Raw genomic sequence first — 10,040 nt, 5'->3', positions numbered from 1 at the left:
ATAACGCTTCTCTTTTAAACCAGAAAGTTCTATTTTGGTCTCATCCGTCCACAAAACATTTTTCCAATAGCCTTCTGGCTTGTCCATGTGATCTTTAGCAAACTGCAGACGAGCAGCAATATTCTTTTTGGAGAACAGTGGCTTTCTCCTTGCAACCCTGCCATGCACACCATTGTTGTTCAGTGTTTTCCTGATGGTGGACTCATGAACATTAACATTAGCCAATGTGAGAGAGGCCTTCAGTTGCTTGGAAGTTCACCTGGGGTCCTTTGTGACCTCGCCGACTGTTTCACACCTTGTTCTTGGAGTGATCTTTGTTGGTCAACCACTCCTGGGGAGAGTAACAATGGTCTTGAATTTCCTCCATTTGTACACAATCTGTCTGACTGTGGATTTATGGAGTCCAAACTCTTTAGAGATGGTTTTGTAACCTTTTCCAGCCTGAACAACGCTTTTTCTGAGGTCCTCAGAAATCTCCTTAGTTCGTGCCATGATACACTTCCACAAACATGTGTTGTGAAGATCAGACTTTGATAGATCCCTCTTCTTTAAATAAAACAGGGTGCCCACTCACACCTGATTGTCATCCCATTGATTTGAAAACACCTGACTCTAATTTCACCTTCAAATTAACTACTAATCCTAGAGGTTCACATACTTTTGCCACTCACAGATATGCAATATTGGATCACTTTCCTCAATAAATAAATGATCAAGTATAATATTTTTGTATCATTTGTTTAACTGGGTTCTCTTTATCTACGTTTAAGACTTGTGTGAAAATCTGATGAAGTTTTAGGTCATATTTATGCAGAAATATAGAAAATTCTAAAGGGTTCACAAACTTTCAAGCACCACTGTCGCAACACATCAATGACAGGTTTGAAATGTTAGCATTTATGATAAAATGATACAATTACCATTAATCCTGTTTGCTTAAAGATACAGTCCTATTTTCACCTGCTGTGATTTATATACCGTAGGAGTATGTAGAGTGTGATATTGTAGACTAGATCTTTAAATAATTAAAATTTGGATTGTTAAATTGGCCATATTTCTGTACTCTGTCACAGTCTCTTGTATATTTTGCTAAACATCCAATTAGCCAGCAATATATTAGCGAGCCACTGAAACAGTTTTTTCAGCCACTGTCCCTGGTAAGAAATCTTATTTTTCCCACTAAAGCAAAGAACCCTCTCATTTTGTTTCCCATTTCTTTTCCCTGCAGGCAGTAGGCGAGTGAGATGGGCGTTCGTCTAGGCCTCCTGAGCGATGCTCTGTGGCCGCCACTGCTGTTGTTGCTGTTGCTCTGTGCCTGGCACTGCTGCTGGGGTCGGCCATTCATGATGCCTGAGCCGACTGTGAATGTAGCGGTGGTGTTCAGTGGCTCTGCCTACCAGATGGAGATTAAAGGGCGCCTGAGCCGGGAGAACTTCCTGGACCTGCCTCTGGAGGTGAACCCCATCACAGTGCTGGTGAATGACAGCAATCCTCGGGCACTGTTGACGCGCATCTGTGACACACTGGCTGCTAATCGCGTGCATGGAGTGGTCTTTGAGGACAACATCGGCTCTGAGGCTGTGGCGCAGATCCTCGACTTCATCTCCACGCAGACATCTGTGCCCATTGTAGGCATCAGTGGGGGGTCTGCTGTCGTCTTGCCATACAAGGTCAGAATTGAGTTCTGATGCCACTATACATGTGGTCCTGTGTCAATTGTGTATATTTGCCATGGGTTATTAAAGTCAGATTTCTGAGAAAGAGGCGACACTGTTCACATGGTGCCCACTGTAGTGAAAGTTATTTCAAAACTAGCTGTAAATCTGCTGCAGATTGAGAATAAGCTCTTTTGTGCTTTTTATTATTAAACATGAAAAACTAAGCTTCTGGAAACACGTGAAAAACAGATGTAGATAGTGTTGTCTGCATGTTTTTTGAATTCTGACTCTGACAAGTGCTCAACCTCAGTTACATCATCTGAGTTCACAGCTAGAGACATGTGTAGAACTGTTCCCCCCCAGTACAGTGTGTGCAGTTATGGACCTGCGTGTGATATTTTCGAACAAATTTAGTTTGTTTTATTTTCCCAGAATATAAACTAGTATCCTAAATTAAACCACCACAACCCTGACCAGGCTGTTACTAAGGATGCTGCCACATGCTCATGCTGCACATTCTTTGTCCCACAAGTTTCAAATCTGGCCATTTTTACAATTTTACCATTTACTTTTGTTGCATCCCACAGCCTCCCAGTCCTGATGCACACCTCTGGTCTCAACCAAATGTAATATAAACCTTTCTGGCAAGCTTTCAGAATAGAAAAAACTAAATATTTGTGTCTGTATTCATATCTGTTCAGAAGAAATTATCTGTTCGTTCCTAATGATCTATTCATACTCAGTTACAGCCTTACTACAAGCAAAATGATAAATATGACAAACATGATATAGTGAGACGTCTGTGGGTCCAAGTGTGGACAATTGCTATACTGATCATATTATGTATACTGTTCTTGGATTGTTTTGACCTGAAAAACAGAAATAATATCTGGACCTTAGTTTAGGGCAGCATGGTGGTGTAGTGGTTAGCTCTGTCACCTCACAGCAAGAAGGTTCTGGGTTTGAGCCCAGTGGCTGACGGGGGCCTTTCTGTGTGTAGTTTGCATGTTCTCCCCGTGTCTGCGTGGGTTTCCTCTGGGTGCTCCGGTTTCCCCCACAGTCCAAAGACATGTGGTTAGGTTAACATGGGGGAGCCTTGGGCTGAAGTGCCCTTGAGCAAGGCACCTAACCCCCAACTGCTCTGCAGGCGCTGTAGCATAGCCGCCCACTGCTGTGTGTGTGTGTGTGTGTGTGTGTGTGTGTGTGTGTGTGTGTGTGTGTGTGTGTGTGCGCGTGCACCCATTGCTCACTTGTGTATGCATGTGTGTGTTCACTGCTTCAGATGGGTTAAATACAGAAGAGGAATTTCACTGTGCTTGAGTGTATATGTGACAAATAAAGGCTATTTCCTCTTCTAAATGGAGAAAGCCCAGCACATTGCTGCAGTAATTAGAATGATAATTAACAGAGTCATGACTGTCATTATCGTTAACATCCTCAGTTGGTCAGCCCATCTTTGGTGACTTTTGGCACTGGGATAAGGACTCACATGGATACAGATAAATGCCCTCTGCTGTTTCTCACTATGTGTACTTGCACAAATAATTTACACAAATTAGGTGCATCATATGCTAACAGCAAGACTGTAATCCTATCCTTTCCATCAGTCAGATAACTCAGATATGGGGACAAATTAAGAATTACAAATTCCATTATGAATCTAAGAGAATAGCCTCAAAACATCTGTAGGTAATAGGAATGCCACAAAAAAAAAAGAAAATTAATACTTAGCCATTGAGGAGCTTCTAATGAGAACTTCAGCTGCCTTCATACTTTATAGCACTACATACATTCAGTTTCCCTCCCACATAAGCACGACTGCGAGTTAAGTGATTGTGCTCCAGCTAACAATCCATTTTAAATGTCAAAGGTGCTAATAAAATGGAGACGTTTGTAAAACAGACCAAAATGGAATTGTCTACAGAGCCCCACAGGATGGAAAATTATGAGTTTCTTGCTAGTTTCAGCTTCCGGGCTGGATTTTAATTACAATAAAATAAGTGCACTCACAGATTACATTCCTCTGAGCGGTAATGGATGTCCCCATGGAATATGAGCAGTCAGAGTGAAACACAGCAACTCTACCAGCTCCACATGGAGCCGAAAATGAAAACGCTCACTAGTCTACAGATTTCAGTGTTTTATGGCTTATTCCACACCAATAATTGTGAATGAGGACGTGACCCAGAGCTGAGATGAGAATATGCAAACACAAATGCAGCATGGTTTTCATATTCATCTGTTAAGAAGAAGCCAAGCCAAGAAGAAGAAGAAGAAGAAGAAGAAGAAGAGGTCAAGCCAAGAAGCCTTTATTTATCACACATACACTCAAGCACAGACTTAAGCACCCAGTGAAATTTAGCCTCTGCATTTAACCCATCTGAAGCAGTGAACACACACTTGCACACACCCATGAGCAATGAGCACACACACATACCCAAAGCAATGGGCAGCTATGCTACAGCACCCGGGGAGCAGTTGGGGGTTAGGTGCCCTTGCTCAAGGGCACTTCAGCCCAAAGCCGCCCCATGTTAACCTAACCACATGTCTTTGGACTGTGGGGGAAACCGGAGCACCCAGAGGAAACCCACACAGACACGGGGAGAACATGCAAACTCCACACAGAAAGACCCCCGTTGGCCACTGTGCTTGAACCCAGAACCTTCTTTCTGTGAGGTGACAGAGCTAACCACTACACCACCATGCCACCCTAAACTAAGGTCCAGATATTATTTCTGTTTTCCAGGTCAAAATAATCCAAGAACAGTATACGTAATATGAGCAATATAGCAATTGTCACTCAAAACTTAGAGGAGCAACTAAGTTTAATATACTCTAGTCAGGCGGTATTTGTTTATATTTGGAGGCTACTTTGCAAAATTTGCCAAGTCTTGTTTTTGCTAATGATATATAAGTCCAGATATAAATTCATAAATCTGGACTTGTTGTAATGTTTGTAGGCTGCTGTTTCATAGTTAATTATGCAGGGGAACTTTGCACATAAAAAGAGCCCTGAAACCACATATAGGACATTGGTATAAAAGTATTACATCATTAATATGCAATTATTATATCCATAATAGGTGTTATTTGTGGCACACAACCTTTTTACTCAGGTCAAAAGCATGGTTCATACATTAGATACCCATTTAACCCTAAAAGGACCTAAACTACTGAGTGGGATCAGTTCGAACCTCAGAGGTGGTGTGGTGTGCTGCTCAGTCTGTTCAACTGACATAACTTTTTAACTCACTGACTGTCTCTTTTCTATAATTATCTTGAAATATATTGAGTTATGGGGGCGGCACGGTGGTGTAGTGGTTAGCGCTGTCGCCTCACAGCAAGAAGGTCCGGGTTCAAGCCCCGTGGCCGGCGAGGGCCTTTCTGTGTGGAGTTTGCATGGTGTCCGCGTGGGTTTCCTCCGGGTGCTCCGGTTTCCCCCACAGTCCAAAGACATGCAGGTTAGGTTAACTGGTGACTCTAAATTGACCGTAGGTGTGAATGTGAGTGTGAATGGTTGTCTGTGTCTATGTGTCAGCCCTGTGATGACCTGGCGACTTGTCCAGGGTGTACCCCGCCTTTCGCCTGTAGTCAGCTGGGATAGGCTCCAGCTTGCCTGCAACCCTGTAGAAGGATAAAGCGGCTAGAGATAATGAGATGAGATGAGAAACTTCGCGCTACCTTAACTCATCCAGAGCCCGTTCTCTGACTCATCCAAAGAGTAGACTCATCTCTCCAGTAGGCTAAATGGACTCATGGCACGCCGCACGCACGCTATGTTTACAGTGAGAATCTCCCAGACCAATCAGAAAATTAGTTAGAAAGAAGAGGCGATAGAAGTTTGAAACACACTCTGTCCTACAACTTACAGTAGATAAATGATCTGCCAAAGAAACTAGTTTGTTACGAAAATCTTTCAACATTTTCTTACTGGGGCACAGCTGATTTTTACTGGGGCACGTGCCCCAGTAAAAAAGGCCTAGTGACACCCCTGGAAGGGACCTTTAGAATTGGAGTAATGTGCTCTGTTCTTTTTGTTCGTGTGAGAAACCTAGCCGCTGCATTTTGAATCACCTGAAGTTGTTTGATGGTCTTTTTTGGCAGGCCTGTGAAAAGGCCATTGCAGTAGTCAACCCTACTAGAGATGAAGGCATGTATAAGTTTTTCCATATCATTTTTTGACATAAGTCCTCTTAGTTTGGAAATGTTTTTTAGGTGATAAAATGCCAGTTAAGTGATTGCTTTCATGCGACTGTCAAAGTTTAGCTCGCTGTCAATGAAAACACCAAGATTTTTAACCATATCTTTTGTTTTAATCCCCTTTGTGTCAAGAATCCTGAGTCTTTCATCTTTTTTCCCAAATAGAATTACTTCTGTTTTATCTGTGTTCAGCTGAAGAAAATTTTGTGACGTCCAGTTGTTGATTTGGTCGATACACTGGTAGAGACATTCAAGGGGGGCATAATCATTAGGTGATAGAGCAAAAATAAATTTGGGTGTCATCTGCATAGCAGTGATACAAAATTGAGTTGTTCTTGATAATTTGTCCAAGTGGGAGCATATAAAGTTGAAAGAGGATTTCCTCTTTCAACTGATTTGTAGAACAATAACCAAATAAATATTCAGACGTAGGAATCAGAGGAAATTGGACATTATGGTCTCCACAACTTCATTAGATCCTAACAGCTGCTTGGGTAATAATACTCTCCTCCATATGTTACTCAGGTTCACTCCCCTGTTCAGGAGCTAAATGGATTTTGGAGCTTTGAAAGGGAATTTGGGCATCTGTGTGGTCTCTCTGAGGCCATGAAGTGCCATTTGCAGTATAATATCCCTCCCTGAGGTCATTTGTCCTATAATTATCCAATTTCTATAGCCACTACAGTTGATAAGTCATAACAAATTGTAAATAAATAATTTATCAAGTTGTTATGTAAAAGGCCCTTGTCTGTAATTGTGCTTTGCCACTGTACCCGGCCCCGTAGTAAAGCGCTGTCTGGGTTTAAGTCCCAGCTGTGTCACATGCCCTCCACGTTCCTCTTGTCACTAGTTAGAACAATGGGTTACTGTATGAGAGAGCAGAACAGAGTTTGTGATTTAGTGATTTTGTGATAACAAAAACGTTGATTTGGCGTAGAACTAAAGATAGAACTAAAGAACTAAATGGAACTAAAGGGGGTGACTAAAGTTACTTACAGGGAAATGTCACATTAAAAAAAGTCTTAATTCCAAATCACAGCTAGAACCTTTTATACAAGGGCAGAATCAATACCATTTCTTGTAAATATATAAACAACAGCTCCATCTGAAGCTGTGCATCAAATTAACACTTTATATTAATTTATTTTATAATACATAGGGCCAAATTATTCTGATTGGTCAATCAAGGAGGGCTTTTTTCCTTAACACAGGGCCATATTTCTGAAATGCTATTGGCTAGTTCGTTGCTTGGTTACGGTTACAAAAATTAGCAAATTTCGTCAACAAAATGGCTTTTGCAAAGAAGTTCCAAAAAAATTTTGTAAACCGCTTTCAAAATCCTCATGTCATGTCTCCGTGTCATGATGAAAGATGCTTTAGAAACTGATTCAAACGTGCAACATAGTTTTGTGCCCTGATTGGTTCAGAAAATGTGAATGACAAATGTTGTGAACTTGAATGGCTTCCGAAGTATGAATTTGGCCCTATGTATTGTAAACAAGCAATCATATGGTTCCTCGTAAAATTAAGGATCAATTTCACTTGTGATTTCAAGGTTTTGAAATTGTCCCCATCGCTTCGCAACTCAGGCAATTTTCAAAACTTCGAAATCACTCGTGAAATTAATCCTTAATTTTATTCAGCCCCATACGATTACCTATACTTATATCACTGATATTATTGGTAGCATGTAGAAACCATGACTTTAAGCACGGTGGCATGATTGTGTAAGTGGTTAGCACAGTTGCCTCACAGCAAGAAGGTTCTGGGTTTGAGCCCAGTGGCCGGCCTTTCTGTGTGGAGTTTGTATGTTCTCCCCATGTCTGTGTGGGTTTGCTCTGGTTCCCCCCACAGTTTAAAGACATGCGGTTAGGTTAATATGGGACGGCCTTGGGCTGAGGTGCCCTTGAGCGAGGCTCCCAACTGCTCCCCGGGAACTGTTGGTGTGGCTGCCCACTGCTCTGGGTATGTGTGTGTGCTCATTGCTCACATGTGTGTGTTCACTGCTTCAGATGGATTAAATGCAGAGAGGAATTTCACAAGCGTATGATGAATAAAGTTGTTGTTGTTCTTTTTCTTATAATAAACAATATCATTAAAAGAAATCTAACACTAATTGATTATTTAAAAAAAAATCAAATAAGCCAAATAATAAACACATATAATTCAACCAATGATGTCAAATAGCAAAACAAAGGAATGATAAATTTTAGGCTTTCAAACATTTATAGTTACATTTCTTGTTATGGAACATAAGAAAGAAGCATTAATTCCTGTTAACACTTATCTTATAGGAGCTATAAACAGTCATTCTGTCACCAAATAAAAAATTTGGGTGACTTATTGTACATTCTCATGTGATGTGATGTGATGTGATGTCAGAAATGATGTTGTCTGAGCTTACACCTTAGTTTTGTGCAAGTGCCACCTCTGCCTGAGAAGTCTACAGTTTTTTGATCATAATTACATAATATTTCACGCAATGAATCACATGACTGACCTGGCAGACCTTTAAAATAAGACTTCGCTCATGCTGTGCTGACGGCACACAGTTTACACTGTATTGAGCTGGCAGACATGGACAGAGCTTGTAAGTGTTTGAGCCACCAAGGTCGGTGTTCAAAGATACAGCTTATGTGGCACAGCCCTCATTAATGCCTGCCATGGCAGAGCCTCATGGCACCATGACAGCTGTCTCAGGTTCAGGCTGATTAAGTACCCTTTCTCACAGAGTGCCACCCTGCTGTCCAGCCTGCCAAAGGAAGAGGAGAAAGCACGATAAAATCCATCCTGATTTGTGACAGTAACCTTGACTTATAAATAAATTTCCCTTAGTACTGTAATTGGTGTAATTTAGTTAGCAAATTGTGCATAATAAGTACATCACGAACCAATAAATTAATTTAATTGACTTCAATTGTCCTCATAGTATTTGTGTGGACTCATCTTGATTCTACTCTCAGCGTATCTTTCTGTAAGGTTTTTCTGAATATTTATGATACCAACTAAGTACCGAATCAGTAGAGGATGACTCGGTATGAACAATGCATATGTGCGATATTTCCTTTTCAATTTAACCAATATTACACAAGCAAGATTAAGGTTATACTGAATATTGGCACAGCTGTGATTCACCCCCCTGCAAAAAGGGCTCATTATTTATTTATAATTATATACACATTTTGTCACATTAATGACTTTTCTTACTGCGTTTTCTCTGTTGTTATTATCTTTATTTGTCCAACTTTTTTTTTTGTCAGTCACTCTGACAAAGGCATGGCTTCTCTCAGAGTAATGTAGACGGTCCCTTTTATTCATCAAAGTTTTTTTTTTTGCATAATATTAAGGCGCTCTTGTTAGGTTTTGATCTGTCTGTACCAAAGAAGGTTGAATTGACAAAGTAGGAATGTAGAGCTCTGCTGCCGAAGAGATTCTGCCTTGCAGGTCGATCCGGGAGCAAACAATCACTGACACAGACACAGCTGTTCAGAGATGTTTCTCAGTTTATTGTAGGACAAACGTGAGTATATGTTCACATTCATGAGTGTGTTGTAGCTATGTGATTGGATGATGATGATGTGATTGACGAAGCTACAGTGGATATAAAAAGTGTACACACCCCGTTAAAATGATAGGTTTTTCTGATGTAAAAAAATGAGACCACGATAAATACAGTAATTTCAAAACTTTTCCCACCTTTAATGTGATCTATAACCTGTACAATTCAATTGAAAAACAAACAAATCTGTTCGGGAGAAAAACATAAAAAATAAAAACGTACAATAAGCTGGTTGCATAAGTGTGCACACCCTTAAACTAATACTTTGTTGAAGCACCTTTTGATTTAATTACAGCATTCAGTCTTTTTGGGTTCACACCTGCCATCAATTAAAATGACTCTGATTAACCCCAAATAAAGTTCAGACATTTACTCAGTTGCATCCTCCAGCAAAAGCCAGGGTTCACAGAGAGCTTACAAAGCATCCAAGGGATCTCACTGTTGAAAGGTATCAGTCAGGAGAAGGGTACGAAAACATTTCCACGCCATTAGATATACCATGGAGCACAGTGAAGACCGTCATCAAGAAGTGGAGAAAATATGGGACAACAGTGACATTACCGAGAACTGGACGTCCCTCCAAAATTGATGAAAAGACTAGACGAAAACTGGTCAGGGAGGCT

The 10,040-nt window shown here is 40.8% G+C and overlaps 1 protein-coding gene across 1 annotated transcript in view; it reads left to right on the top strand.

Annotated features, from left to right (window-relative positions):
* The first annotated feature begins 1,244 nt into the window (after positions 1–1,244).
* Positions 1,245–10,040, top strand: part of grin2ca (glutamate receptor, ionotropic, N-methyl D-aspartate 2Ca) — a 77,074-nt gene continuing 68,278 nt past the window's right edge. The window contains exon 1 of the mRNA XM_060902602.1: positions 1,245–1,670. Coding sequence (XP_060758585.1) covers positions 1,245–1,670 — 426 coding nt within the window. The remainder of the gene's footprint in view (positions 1,671–10,040) is intronic.

This window comes from Neoarius graeffei, chromosome 20 (genome assembly GCF_027579695.1).
Source record: "Neoarius graeffei isolate fNeoGra1 chromosome 20, fNeoGra1.pri, whole genome shotgun sequence".
NCBI lineage: Eukaryota > Metazoa > Chordata > Actinopteri > Siluriformes > Ariidae > Neoarius > Neoarius graeffei.
The sequence above is the reverse complement of the archived record's forward strand: the minus strand, read 5'-3'. Positions and strand labels throughout refer to the sequence as shown.